This window comes from Solea solea, chromosome 8, assembly GCF_958295425.1.
Source record: "Solea solea chromosome 8, fSolSol10.1, whole genome shotgun sequence".
Lineage (NCBI taxonomy): Eukaryota > Metazoa > Chordata > Actinopteri > Pleuronectiformes > Soleidae > Solea > Solea solea.
Window position 1 is genome coordinate 16,451,719 of NC_081141.1, and position 19,891 is coordinate 16,471,609.

General features: G+C 40.6%; 1 protein-coding gene across 1 annotated transcript in view; it reads left to right on the forward strand.

Moving 5' to 3' along the window:
- Positions 1 to 19,891, forward strand: part of fbxl17 (F-box and leucine-rich repeat protein 17) — a 207,843-nt gene that overhangs the window by 173,779 nt on the left and 14,173 nt on the right. Inside the window, exon 10 of the mRNA XM_058636046.1 lies at positions 16,219 to 16,361. Within this exon, the coding sequence (XP_058492029.1) occupies positions 16,219 to 16,361 (143 nt within the window). The remainder of the gene's footprint in view (positions 1 to 16,218; positions 16,362 to 19,891) is intronic.

Sequence of the window (19,891 nt, forward strand, 5' to 3'; positions counted from 1 at the left end):
TCATGTCGGCCACCACGTGACTTTTTAAGATGCAAGGGATGATGAAAGAGTGAGAGGCAGGTGTGACAGGCCTAACTCGTGGAAGAAAAGGAACGGGGTTTGATTAATTGCTGTGGAGTTGATTGTAAAGGGAGACGAATTGAGGGCGAGCAGGTTCTCCTACTACTCTAGGTATGAATGTGTAGCTGATGTGTTGGCTGTTGGCACATTTGTGTTTGTGCACTTATAGAAACACGATTGTGAGTATGTGCAAAGGTAAGTTGAGCTTGTTTTACTTTCCTCTAGCAGGCATAGAAGATGAACTCCTTCCACTATTTTTTCCCTCTGTTCCACAGGTTACACATTTTGCATAGGCTACTAGTTGAATTATTGGATTTATTACCAATTACAAATTTGTTATACAGCATCTGGTACTCTATGTCCTCCCCCAAGAAAATAAATACATTAAAAATAATACTGCAGGCCTCTCTGAAGGGAAGATCGCTGGAAGTGAATGTCATAATGTTAAATTACATTAAATTGGCAAAACTAAATTCACCTGGTCCAGGAGGAGAGACAAAATATCCGGTCTCTCTTCATGCTAATAAGGATGATCATACTTTTATGTCGCTTTTATGTTGCTAATATAGTCAAGCTAACTAGTTCTGATCAGCGTCAAGTCAAGTTTTAGCATTATTTTGTTTTAAATAAAGAAAGAAAATTGTTTAGATAAACCATATTTCTTCAAAGTACCCATTTTAAATTGACATTTAGTGGAGAATCAAATAGAATTGTAGCTATGGCAGAATGATTACAGTTTGTTGCACACTGTGCTGGTCGTCAGACGTTTCCAAGCGTGATGCTGCAAAATTCAAGGACATCTTTTTCTCTCTTAAATGTCTTCACCTGTGCTTTAATCAATGACTCAACCTTTTCTGAGCGTTCGCCTGTGTCCCAAATCCCCAAACTACCTACATCTGTGCAATGTTACTCCAAATAGGAAAACATTGTTTTACTAAATAATCCACCTCCCACCCCCATATGCCAGCCAGTTAATGTGTGCCATTAGCGTACTCGCTGGATAATTGGCCATTATGTTCTATGGAGCAGCAGTCCATTCAACACTGCTGACTGGCTCAGACTACATATCACATTAGTTAAGCTTTTTTTTTTCCCCGGAGTTTAATTGGAGGGTGGGAGTTTTTTAGGGGCTTACACACAGAACGGAATTTTGTGTTTATTAAATACATGATTGATCTCTCTTTTAATTTACCAAATGTTTAGCGCATTAGACTAAAAGTCAGTGGTGCATGAAAAGTGTTGCTTGTTGCACCACCAGCTAAAACATTTTGGAGGGAGTTTTTTAGTTATTAAAGGTGCACAAGAGACAAACTCAGAGACCAGTTTTTATCAGGTTTTAGAGGTCGAAGCATAGGTGTCTACAATTTGTGCAAATATATTTTGTGTATGTAGTTTTTCAGTCCAATCGAATGTCTGATATATGCAAACCATTGTCAAATTAAATCACACAATGCCGATCAGCTCCACACAACTCTCTCCCCTCTCTCTCTCTCTCTGTGTTTCGCAGTATTTGAGTGTTTTGTTTTTGTGTCTGTGGTGACACAGAGTGGTGCATTTTTCATCCTAACTGACGTGGGGAAGTTGCCCTTTTCTTACTGGTTACACTTTTTCTTTCTTATACACACACACACACACATATCTGTACCATTTGAGAGATGGTATCTAAATCATTCATGTGTACAGACCCTTGGTCTTTCCTCTGTTGTCCATAATAAATAAAGGGTTTGATCAGGTGCCTGGATCAATACCTTGCACTCTCTCACAGCGTACCCACTTGACATCTAACCTCCAAACATTATATATATCCAACATGTAGCTGTCCACTCTATTGTGTAGGGGCCTCTTTGGGGATGAGGAAATAATGCCTACAAAACCGCACAGTTTTGCTATTCCTGGACTTCATAGTGTTTAGCCAAAGCTCGATCGCCTGTTACCGTAAAGCAGATTCCATTAGGTACTGTATGCTGATGCAGGCGTTTAAATTCAGCACAATATTATTAAAGAATAATACAAATTGTATTTTTTTTACAAGAAGCAGGAGAGAAATAGTGAAGAGAATAGAAGTGAACAATTCTACATTGAGGAAAAATGTCTTCTTTTTTTTTTCCCTACATAACTGACTTCTTTGTCATCACCTCTTGTTGAAGCTGTAGCTTTAACACAATGATTGCCCCGGGCCTCTATCATTTTCACTTTTGGTATCCAATTCCTGGGTTTACCTTTTTTAGATAATCAAAAGATATCCGTAAAACTTTGATCTTTTCGAACGAAATGTGTTGCCACTCACCTGGTAACCCAAGTGTCAATATTACAGGGCTTTTGTCAGACTGTGCCACTGAATTAAACGGCCTGTAGTGCAGTATTTTTTTTATGATCTGAGTATAATGGGAGGTAAAAGTACATAGTATTTATTTAAAAACAAAACAAAAAAAAAACTTAGTACCTTACCCTCCCACCTGGGGTATTTCGAGGACAAGCCTTACTAGGCAGAATTAGTACTTTGGAAAAGTGTGGTTTAGGCAGATATCTGAATGGCTGCCCACTGTTGGCAAGCAGGTAGAATAACAATGAACAAGGAGGGGGGGGAGGAGGAGGAGAAAAAAAAAAAAAAAGCTTGAGGTTTCTGTTTTCTCCACGCAGGCTGGATTTTCTGGCTCATGGGCAGAGGGAATCCGTGTGAGAGACAAGCTTTTACTAATTGAACGCAGGGCTTGACTTGCTATCGTGAATGATTGTTTCACACCCCAAACATAAATCCTTCTCCATTCCTCCTGAGGTGTGAATGAAGCTCCACTTCACGTGCTGTACTCCAGGCTATATGAGTGTGTGCAGCTTTTCCTCCTTTTTTTTTTCTCCCTTTCTATAGATATAGGAAATTAAACAAAACACCTAAATGGAAAAACACACTCATTACGTGGTTCCCAAGGGGGTCCTTTATTATCCTTGAAAGTTTTTGAAATTAAATAGGACAAAAATTGCAGGCCTTTACATGTGTATAAGAGACCAAATGTGTGTACAGCACAGCACAGCTGCGGAGTGTTCACATGTTCACGCCCCTTTACTGAGTCAGTCCATCAGCCTGCAAGTTCTCATTATTTTGTATGGGTTCTTGAATTTGAGACAATTGTGCCTGGAGAGTCCTTGAAACGTAATTGACTTTGATCTAAGACAAAGTGTGGTAATCCTCTTTTTAGTCCTGTATGCTAACAGCCTGAGTAAATGTCTTTTAAAATTCATAAATGTTTTGTAGCCTGTAATTGACACACACACACGTTTTCTTTTCCTGTCAAGGTTTAGTTTGTGTCACAATTTATTGTGAAGACTAATTCAAAGATTCATGGAGAGAAAATGAAGAGTTTTAATGAAAGAAGCCAACAATGCTTACCTTCTGCAGATAAGGAATAAACCTAATGTCACAAACTTGAATAAGAACAACACACATAAGCAGTCTAAAGGTGGGGCAAAGGGATCATCAGGCACTAGAGGGCACTCTCTATCTCCCTACCCCTTGGTGCACACTCATTACACACACACACACACACACACACACACACACACACACACACACACTGTCTAACATGAAGCCAGGCTATGCACACAGAACATGCTGAACATTCAAATAGGAAAGTCAGGATGAGATGTTCTCCCAGCTACTAGTAGACAATCAATTTGAATTGTATTAATCAGTGCTTGCACTCAGGCCCTCTCTAGTTCACTATTCAATTACAACTGTTACATCTCATCCGATTCTCTCTCTCTCTCTCTCTCTCTCTGTCCACTGCTCTCTCACCCGTGTCTGAGTCTATATCTCTGTGTCCTACTGTAGCCACTATCTATATTAATATTTCCTCATTGTTTTTTCCCCCCCTGCAGCGTAGATGATATATTTTAACCTAATGAAAAGCTCTTATGTGAAGATTGAAAAGCTCCTTAAACACATTACAGGAAACCCCCTGTATTTGCCCCCCCCCCTCCTCCCCGTCCTCACACCGTTTACTTCCTTGTTGCATACTTAATCTGTTGCACCTTTTGCACACACTGCAATCTTCTCTTAGATCGGCCTCTTTTCTTCCTCCTCTTCCGTTTCTAATTGAGCTACATTACTGTAATGAGCTGGTAATTTATGAAGGAGGAGTGGAAAGGCTTGTGTCGTTTGTCCGTTTAGTGTTTGGCCTCCCCGAGATCACCCCCCGCTCCCCTCTGGAAACAACCGAGCACAGTCACACAGACACAGTCAACCTCGGAAAATAAGTCGAGGCGTACTGCGTTGCACTCAGACACTTACTGTGTAAGCAGTGTACATAATGACACTCAAGAGGAACACCTTGTGTTCCCACGCTGATGCAATGAAAGAAGTGCCCGCGGCAACAGCTGTACGTTTGCCGTCTGTCTGTGTACACACTGGTAATAATATTCACTCATAGACACACCCATGCCACCCAGAACACATATATAACACAAATAAGTTATTTGTATAAAACCTGCAGGATTAACTAAGCACACTGCACAGTTCCAACCTTAGAAGCAGATAATGACCCACCTGATGGATCGTTTTAAAGTAAAGTTTCTTTGTTTTTGTTGTCATAGTACAGTTTCTCCATTTGTGCCACTTCCTTTATTAGATTCTATGTGCATATGGTAGAATATGGAATGGATCTTACCCTTGGGAGGCAAAGGAGAAAACCAGATGTTCTCTTGATTTTAAATTGAGGCTGTTACTTGTTAGGCAGACACAAATATTGTAAAACCTGAAATTGGTTTGTTTTCTTTATGCAGCCGTGGAGTTTTTATTTGAGCAGGAAGAACAGTATTCGTTTGTGTTTCTCTTTGGGTTCCCCGGCAAAGGTTGCTGCCATCGATACACAGGGTAGTCTAGACATCTCTCTACTGTGCTTGTGTATCTCAATAGCCTGGGATTAAAAGCCACAGAGAGGCGAGCATCGTAAGAGAAAGAACAGCAGAAACACTCAACAAAGAGAGGTTATATGTAAGGTCACTGTCACGTTTCTGACACTTAACCTAATTAGAATTTTGCTCAATATCTGTGAACATGGATGACCTCACATGAGGATGTTCGACACCATGGCGACAGGAAGTGACCCCAGTCATAAAAAAAGATGTTAAAGGTCAACAGAGCTACAAAGGAGTTGACAGTGACCCTGAACACAGGGACATCCTATGGTGTGAATCAGGAAGAGGGAAAGAAAGAGGGGTGGGGGGATGAGATAAGGTGATGCACTTTTAGGCAGGAAGTAATATCGGGAATTAAAAGACGCAAAGGCGGCAGAGTAAGGGGGTCCAAGGACAAGCAAAAGGTGGGGGACGGATGGATGGTTTTGAATAGAATTTATTTTGTGATCTTAGACAAAAGAGTTTAAAAAAAGAAAAAGTAACTGAAACGGAACTGTTTGTTTTCAAAACTACTTTTCGTCTTTGTACATTTATTTCATTCATAACCCTTTCGGGGTCGTATGAAGTGTGTTTATTTTTCCTCTGCAATTTGAAACGTTGTATTTCCATTCATAATAAAACGTTTTCAATGTGTTTTTGTTTACAATCAGGGACAGGAGGCTACGCAAGTTCAACATAACATTTGTTATGTTGTTAGTACCCTCATAGTGTCTCATGAGGGTTATTTATTAATATTTACGCAGCACTATGATGCACATTTTGCACTTTGATTCAGGGACGGTTGTTCATCTGTCCTCATACATCTTTGAAATGGCATCTTTTGTTACTTGGCAAATACTCCATATTACAAAAAACACTCAAATTAAGAAAAACTAAACTAAAAATAAAAATGAATAAAAACGAGCAAACCCACTCTTAAAACTAATTAAACTAACCAATTTTGCAAACGAAATGTCAAAACTAAATAAAAACGAAAACTAATGAAAAATCTAAAACTATTATAACCTTGTTCCGAAAAAAATAAAAAAATTATGTTTCTCCTATGAGAATTTGCTATAAGTCAGTCATACTCAGGTAAATGAAATATGTGCAAAATAAATCCAATTTTGCATTATAGAAATGAAAAATGTGTTGGGAAGACATTTTTTTCCCCAGCTCATCGTCCTACCTGGTTACAAATGGATGAATGATCCTCCAAAGAAAACTCTCACAGAGCTGCGGGTCTTTAGATCCTCATTTGGTCTATTGTTTGTTTTTCTCTGTGGCACTGACTGAGGTTGCCTCCCGGAAGAAAAGTGCTTTATATTTTTACGAGACATTCTGACTATGCAGCGGTACAAAAACAAGGTTCTTAAACTGTCATTTTGCATTTAAGAGCACTTATCAATTTCATAGACGCAGTCCGCGCGGCAGTTGAGCAAGACATGAGTTATTCCGTGTGCCGCTGAAACGAGCCTTGGGAAAGGTTAGCTATAAACGGAAAAAGGTGTTTGATCTATAGCCAGTTATTGATCAAAAACACTGTCTGAGCTCATGAAAATGTACATGTCTACGTGCCTGTGTGTGTTTGTGTGCTTGTGTGTGCATGCGCGCATGTTTTAGTGCACTCTGGTTGAGAGTGTGCAGTTTATACAGTAATGGTACTTGACGTGTGATCTGAGTTATGGCCAGGTATCGATCAGAAAACATCACAACAGCTTTAAACTTTACTAAAGAGCTTTTGGTGAGACCTGGCTAAGTACTGTTACAGACTCAAGAGCCATTACAGAGTGTATATAAAAGCGATTCAAGCGAGCATGAATTGAAATGGGATTTCCTCGTCTGAATTGGTTAAATTTCCATAGCATTTCTTTTTGTCAAAGTGCTGCAGCCCTTTTGTCTTTTAATGAAATAAGAGTCTTTTTTTCTGTTTTAAGGTTTAACCTCATTGTGAGTCACTACACAGGATTACTGTCTGCAGTGCCAAGAAAACATTGTTTGTTGCTATTCTTACTTATATCTCAAGCCTTTCCTTGGGTGGGTCCGTGTCCTGTCAACGGTATCAGAATCATCAGAATCAGAATCAGAATACTTTTATTATCCCGAAGGAAATTGTATATTAACTTATTAAGTGTTGCACTGTCTTGTGTCGACTCTTTAACATTCAAGATAGGGTTGGTGGCACTTAGAATGCTGACTATGTATATTAGACAGATGCAATATAATATGTGCAAACAAAAAAAAACAAACAAACTGTTTGAGAATAAACATTTGTTCTTTTTATTTTCTTTCAACTGTCCAACGTGAATGTCACTATCTCCACTGTTTGTTTTTATACACAAGGAACTGAGCAGTGCTGCTAATTGCCTCATTAGCCAGTGCAGTTAAACAGCTCACGTTATTTAATTAATTCGTAGTCACAATAATTACAGATGCAAACAAGAGTTGTTTGAAGCTGCGCTTTTCTTTTTTCTTTTTCCCCCACAAGTCATATCTAGACACATAAAGATAAATAAATAAATAAATAAAGACCTGACATCCTGAGTGTTACAATTGGCATGATGTGTTAACCTGTACTCTATAGTCTATCTAGTATGTAACCGCAGCCACTTTTTTAAGCGAGCGTTCTATAAGAGAGGCAGATTTGGGGGCTCTGGATCCAATAGTAGCGTGTAATTACCTTTAAGACCTGCTCCCTATGCTAAAGGATTAGCCATAATCCATAACCAAAGCCACAACTATTGCTATGCTACGTTAATTCCAGGCAGAAGCGGTGCCACGTGCAATGCAACGATGGGGACGCTGTCTGTCTTCATTTGCATCCTCTTTCCTTCCCCTTTACTTCCTCTCTCACCTTCTCAATTCAATCTGACATTGTTAAGCGTATGCCCCACCGTCTGTGATCTCAGGATGAGAAAGCCGTCAAAATGAAGCGAGAGAAAAAAGAGAGAAGAGGAGGAGGAAAGAGACACACGCTCAGAGAAGGTGTGGGGGATTAATATCCTTAAAGGAGAGGTGCATAGGAGCAGAGGTGCTGTTGGTTTGAAATAGAGCTTAATATCCTGTTTTTACTGCTGATGGCTCTGTGTGTGTGTGTGTGTGTAAATATACAGTTTAAAAACACAAAGCTTCCACATTATACACACAACCATACATATAAGCGCACAGAAAACAGTCCACCATAGTGCTGTATGTTCCTATTAGTATTTAATGGTCCATGTACATATTTTTTTTTGTGTTTGTTACACTATGGCTGCCGAGTTCATTTCCATTCTTAACACACGCGGACGACGGAAGCTGCCCAATACAATCAGTTTGAGTTTGAGACGACGTTCACATTAATATGTATAAGTTTTGAAATCCATTACCTCCGCTGCATTTATGTCTCGAGCCCATAAAATGGGTGATCTGGTAAATGCTGCTGTTTTCGGTCTTTGTTTGCAAACTCCGGCGTGGCGCTTCCACCGCTTTATCCTCCAACATGAGGGGCGCGGAGGGGGCGAGGGAGCTGGAGCCAGCTGACGTATAGGGTAAAAGACGGGTCCAACCATTCGCTCTCGCACTGTTATACTGTAGCACATGTATAGTCAGGTGATCACCACACCACAGCTGTAGTAGTGGTCGTACTCTTGCTCTGCTGGCCCAAGGCCAAATGGTGGAGTGTGGAATAATTCAAAAATGAGTCTGAATGTCTTGCTGCCAGCTATGTGTCCATCCCTGGTGTACAAATGATAATGAATGTCTCGCATACTTTAGGTTCTTAAGAGTGTGTGGATTGTGAGCACATCCTTGTTGGAACACAATCTAGAAACTTCATTAAATTCTTTTTAACTGGCCACAATTTATTGCTGTTATCTTACTCTACACTGTGTTTAGCCTAATTGAGTCCTGATGAATAATGCCAACCTGTGTGTGTGAGTGAGAGAGAGACAGAGAGAATTGGTGACGAGTGCTTGTTCTCGGCGTTGAAGGGAAACCTGTTGTAGGTCACCTCTCTGATAGCTCCATCTCTCCTTATCACCCCTTTACTCTGTCTATCTGTCCTTGGCCATCACTCTCCCTCTCTATCTCTCCCTTACTCTTGCTGTCAGTCACTCACCTTCCAATCTTCCTTTTCACTTTAAACTTCACATCCCCTCCACAAGGTTATCGCACATCCACTACTAAAACAGTCCCTCTCTGTGTTTCTGTCTGTGTGTTTGATTAACTGTTATATTTTTAGATGCTGGACCGTCCCCTACCACACCAAAGTCCCCTTAAATGCTCCTGCTTTTATGGGTTGTTTTTTTTTGTCACCTGTACGTCATCATCACATGTGGAAGATGCGTCGAGTGTGAACATGAATGCAACATTTAGGGATGTCTTGAGGTAAACAGACTTTCATTTGGACTTGAACTGAACATTTTTAAAAATGGAACTGAAAGTATGTGTCCCCTGTCTCGCAGGGACACCGGAAAATAAATGCAAAACTTGTGGCACAAACATCTTCCTGGTATCAAGGATGAACTAATTAAAATTCGGTCTTCAAAGGACATGCTCACCCACTAATGATGATAAAACACACCAAATACCTCAAAGTCATTACACGCAGTACAGTGCAAAAGTCTCAAGGCACCAACAGCTTTTTTGTTTTTGTTTTTATGTCTTTCAAGTTACGTGACGTTTGGATTAGAACGATGCGACTGAAAGTCGGTCTTATACACTAGCAGCTGTCAATGAGTTGAACTCAAACATGTGTATTTAACGCTTAAGCGTGTATTAAATAAACCTGGAGTATTATCATTTTTGGACATGAAATAATAGGACAAACACAGGTTTTACCAATAACATAAATGAGTGTGTAATATTTAACATTTTAACCTGTAGAAGCAGTTTTTTATGTTATTTTAATACATTTTGCACAGTACTGTATGTACAAGGCCGCTGTAGTTTGTGCCACTGTCTCTTGACTCACTGCTTAAACATCTGAGGGTCTCCAGATTCCCTCAAATTCTCCATTTGTCTCTCTCTGACACACACACTCACGCCACATAAACCTACACCCAGTGCCACAAAATGGTATGTGTCTGCTGTTTTACATTAGCTCACTGGCTGATTGGGAAAACGTCTGTGCCCTCGACGCTCACACACACACACACACAAGAAGGAACACTGCTTATCCCTGCCCTCTGCCTAATTAATATCCTAGATGGAGCATGTCCCACCATAAAGTGCTCTCCCTCCTCCTTGTGTCACACTCAATCTGTTCCCTCTGTCTCCCGTGTCTTTCTGCTCAGCCTGGTTCATTTCAGTTCCCCGTGGCCTTTGATTGCCTTTGCCCAAAATGTCAGGCCGAACGAACGTCACCTCATAGAACGTCTGCTTCATTCATTTTTCTCTTTCTTCTCTTTCCTACGACCAATTTCTCTCCCACTCTTCAAGTCCATGGCGCTCTCTGTGCCCATGCACCCTTTTCCCCCCATGAGTTCCCACGTTTTTTTCATTTGTTCACTCTCCGGTCACCACAGGCCAAAGCAACAGTCCTTTTCTTGTCTCTCACCTACTGTATGTGCTTTATTTGCTATGTTGTCTTCTGCCTTCATGTTGGTACTCTGTGTGACCCTAGTAACTAAGACTGAATACCTTTAAGATTGTGTTAATCAATCAGGCTTTGTTAGCCAGGTCACACAGGCATCAAAGAAGTTAAGTGAGAACAGTATGGTGCCCATTAAGGTCGCCTTGCATGGTTTTTACACCCTTAAAGGAGGTCCTGTATTTGGGCTCATGCCGATGTATTCACATTTTTTCCAAACCCTGCTTTCGTCAAAAGTCAGGCTAAACACACACGCGCAAGGAAATACGGACAAATGTACGTGTTGAATGGATCCCCGTGCAGCATATACCCGTTATAATTTAAGTGTTGCACATATAATGGGATTTCATCATAATATGGCCTGGGGCATAGTACATATAAAGCCCCTTTCTCACTGGACATAAAAAAACAAAAAAAACAACACCCACTAACATCTGGCTTTTGTCTTTGGTGTGAAAGAGAACAATGTACAATTACTTTGCAGGTCAAATGAGTCGCCATGGTTATTTATCAACTTGGTCTCCAGTCGACGGTGATGTAAATATGATGCCCTGCGGACACGTTCACTTGCTCCCCACCGCTGTGACGTCGCTCAGACCACACAAGCGCTTTAAACACAACTGTCACCTTATTTTCATGCAGTTTATTAGCTGCACACAGCAGGACATGGCTGCACTAGTGATGCAAAGTAGGTGCTATAGCTGGCTGCAGGGCCACAGTGTGTGGTTGCAAGAGAAGGTGCAGCCCCAAAATAAGGGTAGGACACAGTCATTTTAGTAGGGAGGCTCCGATCAGCTTGTTTGGTTCTTTTCCCCAAGACTATCTTTTTACTATTGAGTATCTGCTGATACTGAGTCTCGATAAAATACTTGTAATTGCCTGGATAACAGAGAAATAGATAATATTTCTTACTGAATTGTAGAGTAACAAGAACAGGGCCAGTATAACTGGTAGAGAAAGAGAGGGTGGGGCTGAAGCTAAACAATATTATGCTGTAGAACAGGTGGTTTGATACTGCGGTGTTAAAATTAAAATTTATATTCTATTCTATTGATTAGTGTCATCGTTGTAAACCAGAGTTACAGCGACATTCACTTGCTTCAAGGTGATTTTTTTTTCTTTCTTTTTTTTTTAACCCCCTTTAATTCCAACAAGCAGCAGCACAGCAGAGAGGGCAACAATGGGGCCAAGTTTTTAAATGCAACACAAATAATGGAGTGAATATCTTTCCCATTAGACATGACAGTTGAGATCTCTGGATCAGCAATAATAATCTCCTTTTCTGCTGTCCCTGCTGCCATATTTACATAAAAACGTGCACATCCACAAACACACGCGCTGCAAATCTTTACCATATACCATCATATCTTTCATGTGCATTCTGTCCTCATCAGTCGCTAAAATATGGTGTATAATGTTACGAGAGACAGGCACAAGGACAGCCTCGTAGCAATAAGATAGCAGTAATGGCACACCATCATTTAGGAGAATGTAATAAGTGCATATCTAATAATGCAATGAAAGATGCTTAACCCCTGGATCTGTGAGGTCGGGTCTACGGAGATAGGAAAATAAGCTGATTATGAAGAGCTTTTTTTCGCACGTTGTGGTCATCACAGGATTGACCAACTCCTGACCCGGCTGTCTGTGAGCGTGAGCCACAAGAGTGGCTAAGGTAACCGCTCTTGTGTTTGGTTAAATCCTCTATTTGTGGTCCGTGATAACAGCTTGAGCCTGATATGTAAAAGTAATAGGTTATGAATCTCTGTCTGGAGATATGGCAGAGGTTAATAGAACACTAAATGTTGCATTGTTATTTACCTTTTTCGGGGACATGTGTCACATGGCATTAAACAAAGATGAACTCTATGAGCTCTATGAACAGAGCTTTGTGTGTGAACTCTAACATTTGGGAAGTCTTACTAAAAGACCTGTTTTTGTTCCTAGAGGCTGTAAATGGTCCGTGACATTCTTTACATTGACCCGGTGATTGATTTGTTGTTGGGTGATTGATTTGCAAGGGGATACGTTTGCCCAAAGACCCCAACGAATTGGATTAAGTGAAGCAATCGCTTTTAAATGTGATCACCACCTGTTTCTCACTTGATGATCTATCTATCCGTCATCTATCCTTCCGTGATGGGTTTTATCCCCGAGAGACAGACTTGGGAAAAGTCGGGTGAAATGTTCCATGGATTTGAGGTCAGTCTGTCTTCCTGAGCCTTTTTTTCACATTAACGGGGTAGTGTATTCAAACACACACACACACACACATACAGTATAGAGAGAGGGAGTCGGATACTACAGCCATTCTCAGGCAGGCCAGCAGAATATGTCCTCATTAGCATCTCTGTTACACAGCTCCTCTTCTCTCGCTTATGCCTCTTTTTTTTCACCTTAACATCTCTTACATATTGCTTCAACTATTGTCAGACAGAAAATCATTGTCAGTCCAAAAAAAACCAAACAATTTCCTTTCCCCTATACAGGTCCTGTCAAAGTTTTTTTTTGGAAAACGCTGGTTAAATTTCAAGAGATATAGCAGAAGTAGGAAATATTTAATGACTTTCATTTTGATTGATATTACGGTGCACCTACATATTGTGCACCGTAGCAGTCAGAATGCTGTATATGTGTCACCAACCAGTTGAGACGTCACTAGATTCGATACTTGTCCGGCGCCACTTTGAGGTTTTTCAAACGGAAGTTCACCGACGTCAGCTGCCACCAGCTGTAATTGGATGATTCCAGCTGTTAATCACACTTGGTATCCATGTGCTGTAATCTATCATCTATTTTGCAGTCTGCTAGTATCGGCTCAGTCCACTTGGAACCTCACCAGAGCAAGTATCAAAATGGTTTGATCTAGAACTGAAACAATTAATCGATTAATCGATTATTAATCGATTAATCGATTAATCGACAAATATTTTGATAATCGATTATTGGTTTTAAGATTCTTTCATGATTAAAACAAGATTTCTGATTGTTTAATCTTCTTAAATATGATTATTTCCTTCATTGCTTTGCTCTAACAAAGAAATCATTAAAAGTGAATCATTTTGGTTTGTGGACAAAACAAGACATTTGAGAACATCCTCATTTCCAGGTTTGACAAACACCGATCAACATTTCTAAAGGTTTTCTGATATTTTATGGACCAAACGATTCATCGATTAATCGAGAAAATAATCGACAGATTAATCGATTATGAAAATAATTGTTTGTTGCAGCTCTAGTTTGATCCTCTCTCACGTAGAAATGTCTTGAGACTCACTCACCTTCAGGTAAAAGGTGGGCGGCATCTTACTAAGAACAAAAAGAAAGTTGTCTAGAAATCATTTCTAGAAAAAATTATAGTAATTTGGTGACATTTTAGCACATTATGTACGTGCTAAAATACCCTCACCACTCAGTATTATACCATCAAGTAGAATGAAAGAGTCTTGTTTGGGGAAAAAAATCTGGCCGACATTTAAGGAGTTAAACATAATGATAAAAATAATAATTATATCCACATGTATCTATGCAGACCCTCTTACTTTTTCACTTTTTTCATACAGCAAAACTTTTGTACCGGATTTCTACACATTGTATATTTCTCTGCCTCCCCTTTATCTTACAAAACAAAGGCATTGAGTGCCAGTTGAACTCTCTATCTATGACATGAAGAATAAAACTGCTTGAGTGTAGTAAAAAGCTTCCACTGAAAGCTCCTCTCCTTTTGTAAAAGTAGCCAATAATTTCCATTTGACATAGGGAGTCGATGGCATTTACAGTCCCCTGATAGAGGATCAAAGGAAGCGGGAGAGCAACAGAGCACATGCGGGGATATTAGACTGTAATTGTGACCAGATGAACTTCTTGATTGAGCACTGCACAAGTCGAAATAGCCTAACACTTAGCTCATCATTCTCACAAAGGCCTTTTTCTAAATCCTCAAGTTAACCAACGGGGTCGTTTAAGAAAAGGATGTTCAGTCTTATTCACCTCTCTTTCCCCTTTTATTTGATCTCTCTGTTTCAGAAAAACAGAGAGATCGTGTGTGTGTGTGTGTGTGTGTGTTAACATCAGACAAACGGCCTAAACCCAGGTAATCAAATTTGGGATCACATGATTGATTGGACACAACAAGGGGAACAGGATCGGTGGCGTTACACATTTGACCCGCCTCACGCACGCACAGTCAAGAGCGCACGGACACTCAGGGACCGGCTCTGGTTTTTTTTGAATACTTTTATCAGGTCACTGCGAGTCAAAAATACTATGTGGCTACTTAGTGTGCTGTGCAACCATCTGGACTGCTGGAGCCTCTTCCCCATGGTGCTGATATATACATGAGACATATTGTAGCTTCAAAGCTGCATTACTGCCTGCTTAGCCATATTGGGCTATTATGTATAGCATCCAAGAGCATGGCGGAGCACAAAGAGAACCACATGTGGAGCACTCCAAGTGCCCAAAGCCATATATTACATATGTTACAAGATCATCTCTCTCTCTTACTGTGTGTGTGTGTGCAGTTGATTCAAAAAGCATGATATTATTCATTTCCCCTCTCCTATGGGAACAAGTTCCAGCTTCATAGTGTAAGCACAAGCTCGCCCTAATCTTTGAACAGCGAGTTCTACCAGCGAGGAGCAACATCAACATTTGTTTTTGAATAGTGCTGGTGATAAAAAGTGAGAGAGGAAAGAGTACAAAAACACATTTGTGCTGGCGGAGATGTTTGAGCCTCGGACGTGAAATGGATTTCTGCGAATGAGGAGTCAAAACAACATCGGGTGAGGTAACTATTTACAGGTGCTGTCAAAGGCTTCCCCTATCTTTAGCCTCCTCCTTTCATCTTTTCTCTCATCCCTCGCTCCCGCCTCCTCCATTCCCACTCTCATTAGTGACGGTTGTGAGAGAGTGAAGAACAAAGCCCGCGCCCTGCCCAATCGATCACTGAGCAACGTTGTCAATTGACTCGCTGGAGCGCGGGGTTGCTGCTCCAACTGCCCGACAATGAACAGGTCATAGATTCATGAGGGATGTTTTTTATTTAAGATGGACCATAACAGATCAAATCTAATCTTGTGTGTCAGCTACGTATCTCCAATTGTATTGAAAAGTTGGGGTGTGCGTCTGTATGTGTGTGTGTGTGTTTGTGCCTACGTGTGTGCGCGTGTAACAAAGCCCTCAGACACTGACAGATATTTGTTTTGATGGATACTTTTACCCCGTCACTGTGCATCTGCAGTAAACACACAGTTACACACACACGCACACAAATAGTATTAAATCATGCACTGGCATGAAATCACACTTTACCCTGGCACTGTGTCATTGCCTTTCAGTGCTGTGATTTATGCCAACACACTAATGGATAAATCCTGCAGCGGTCTGAATGAGCACGGGTGTGCACGATTTGTAAGCGTGTGTGCGTGTGTCACCTTTTTGTGTATGTGTGCGTTTATTTTCAAGGTGTTGTGTAAACGTTGGAAGCGTTTGTCGCAGCTGGCCAGATGACTTGCCCTGAGATGTTTCATCGGGAAATTTCGGCGCGTCTCTGTGGGAGGACAATGCTGCTACATTTGCATGTAAAAGGTTGTCTTGTCGGACTAACACCTTTTCTTGTTTTCTCACCCTCCCTCCCTCGCTCCCTCCCTCCCTCCCTCCGCCTCCATGTGTCTATCTTCCTTCTGTGTCCACAGCTCTGATAGCCATAGGCCAGTACAGCAGTACCATCGAGACCGTGGATGCCGGATGGTGTAAGGATATCACAGACCAGGGAGCCACACAGATCGCTCAGAGCAGCAAGTCTCTCCGCTACCTGGGCCTCATGAGATGTGACAAGGTAACGTGGCTCAAAAAATGTACTCAAGTGGAAGTACAGTTACTTTAAGATAATAATTACTCAAGTAGGAGGAAAAGTACTCATGACAATAATTACTCGAGTTAAGAGTATAAAAGTATGCAGTGAAAAGACTACTCAAGTACTTTCTGGATTTATTTTTGAAATATTCAGAGCAACACAAATGGTACAAAATAGACACAACAATGTTCAAATTAAGATATGTTAAATAATAATATTTATATAATAAAACAATAAATACAGTCTTCCAAATGCAATAAACAACCCTTACTAAAACAATAATACATTAATACTTTGGGAAATTAAATACATCGCCTTTTAACTAGAGGTATAAGAAATTATCCAATTCAGATACATCGGCATGGTAAAAGTATTCGTTTGCCGCTCAACTGATAGCTGAGAGGGTTAAAATGGTCACGTTATAGAAATGTTGGAAACAATCTATTAGCAATAGATTGTGCATGCATAAAAATAATATATTAAAAAAAAAAGTAGCGAGCTAAAATTGCAATTTATCCAAAATATTACTCAAGTATTTGTAACGGAGTAAATGTAGCGTGTTACTACCCACCACTGGTTGTCAGTATGTACTGTATGTGTGGCTCGAACACAACATATGGTTTATTTCATTTATTTTTTTCAATTGAAGCAGGTTTGATGTGATTTGTAATGCCGCTAATCATGTAGGAGGGTGTGTAGTAGTCGTAGTAATAGTAGTACTGTGCAAAAGTCTACATTTTGTTGTTTTAGCAATACTATAACGACATTACAGGATAGTTATTTCTCAGTCACTTAATTTCTCCAAAAAGTGTCAAGTATTAAGTGCGACCTGCCCGTACACTTGCACAAAAGCATGACCCTGGCTCTCGTAAACCTGGAATGGCGCCTGGTAAAACCTGTCTGTGTTCTTCTATTTCATGTAAAAAAAAAACATCTGCTGTGAAAAAGGTCTTTCACGCCAAGGTTTTTCAAGACATTCTTGAGCATTACTTTACACATGTTGTACGAGTTCAACACACTCACAGCTTGCTAATGTATCAGAGCAACTTCCAGTCAGATCCTTCCAATCTAAAAGCCAACGATCACAGCGTTTGACAGACATAAATAAAAATAGCAACACAGCTGGTGGTGGTGGTGCCTTGAGATGTTTGCACAGTGCTGTATCTGTCACATTTCTCCCGATATCTCTTCTCCAAACACCGCCAGTGTTGGCGCTGCACACACTGGTGCACTTAGTAAGTCACCTGCCAAGTTTCAAGCCTGTCAAGTGACCCATTGGACAGGTATGTGACTAAGAGACGGATAGATGTTCCTTGCATTAATGCAATAACGTTGGTGTGCTCTGGCCTCTGACATTAAAGCTGTCAATTATCCGCGCAAACCAGTCACATAGGAGAGACTGAGATAGAAGCTGAAGTTTCATTTTAAGAAGCTGAGCAATGGAACCCCCGCCATCGTGTAGCAAACGTCGGGTAAAACAGAAATTGAGCCGCTGTTGGAGGTGGAGCGCGAGTATGAGTTAAATATCCAGCTTGAAACTATCCATCCATCCATCTTCTTCCCTTTATCCTCCACACGAGGGTCGCGGTGGTGCTGTGCCAATCTCAGCTCATCTCACTGAGACTGGCGCTTTATTTCCGCCGTGTGTGTTTTATGTTAATGTTGTTGCATTTGAGTTAATGTTAGTGTTTTTTGTGTTGGTTGCATACGGGATGGCAGTCAACCATGTTGAGCCTTTATTCTAAGATGACCTGGTTGGCACTTAGGCCTGAGTCTCTTTGAAATCACATATAGTTCCATGTGTAGTTTAAGATACCGTTAAACAACGGTGTCTGATTACTCAGTCATTTAGTCATTAGAAGAAAAGCAAACTTTTAATCGCCATTAATCTAGATGAATGAATTTCTAAATGTGAGATGAATTCGTTTTTTTTTTGTTTTTTTTATCAATTGACAGCCCTAGTTTCTGCACATCTTATTGCTCACCTGTTGTCATTGTGACAGTATAATAATACACAATATAATAGAATGTTATTGTAACCAATAAAATGCATGAATGATTAATCATGCAATAACCCTAACGCGTAATATAATAATGTGCCCATATTATACTGAGCATCTGTAAACACAGAGATTGTCAGACACAGACATGGACACTCAAAAGCGAGCGTTTAGGGCACCGGGCCAATCAGAAATCTATGTATGTATGTATATATGTATGTTAACCATGGGTTTGATTGAGCCAGTGGGTGATAACAGAGGTAAAGTGACATAATGACTCCTCTTAAACCTACTTTGAGACGTCTGAGTCTTAAATGCAATCTTTCTGAAGTCCCCCCTTGAAATCTCATTTGGTCTCTTACCCATCCAATCACTAACCTGATGGAAGCACATTTTGGCTGCACTGCCATGGTAACAACTCCACCCACCTCTTTAGCAGGCATGGTGGAGCTCTCGCAACACACATGCATCCACTTAGTGTGGGATCATTCAGGCTGACATGAGTGGGATGAGGGCATACAAGGAAGGGGAAAGTGCACAGCAGGCTTAACCTAGAAACTTTAGCCTGTACTGGCTCTGTATACAGCCTGGTGTCTTGTACCGTAGCCCACTACGCAGCACGGGCTATAATCCCCGTGCTGGTGCTCCTCTTTATGGTGAGTGTAACGGTATGTTTTAATGAGCCTTTCCTTTTCAGGCTGAGGCTAAATTTGACTTTTGGGTTTTGAGCTGAACAAAATTAAAAGCCCCTGCTGTGCAGTAAAAATGTCCAAGCAAGAAGTTGGCAGGGGAGAAAAGGAGGGAGGAGACGTTTTTTGACTTATCGTCAAGGCCTTTCACCAGGTTGGGAACTCATCATTTTTATTCCGTCATTATAAAATCAGTGATATCTATGTGTTGCGGCCTCAAGGTTGACCCGATATGGATTTCCCGGGGAGAAAAAAATGCCTACCCTGAGATCGTTAACTGTGACACGAGCGTCGGTGTATCATATTTATCTATTGATAGTGTAATGAAATTAAAACATATGAGGCTGTGACAGTGACCCCCATATGTAAGGTCTCGGTGATGAAGTGGTGTTACTCGCTTCACATTATTGCAGACGCGAATGTGTATCTATCATATTTATTTAGGAGTAATAAAGAGTAAATGCATTACATAGCAGGTGATCACTTAGATTCCATTTTCATTTAGTTCCCTGCTGCCTTGCCGACTCAGTGACCCAACAATCGATATTACAGCCACGCTAATAAAAATCTGTTCAGGAATGACCTACATCTTTAGTAGAATAATTATTTTTCTCGGTCTCACGCCATACAAATAAATGCACTCATTCCAGTGTGTTTATTTATGTATCCATCTCTCTCTTACTCTTCAGATGTGATATTTATCCACATAACTTAGGCTGGAGGACGGAAAGAAAAAAAATAATTACGCTCCCCCACTACTAGAAGGCGGGATTTTGGGATGACGCAGCTAAATAAATCAGTAATTGGTGCGATTAGAGCAGTA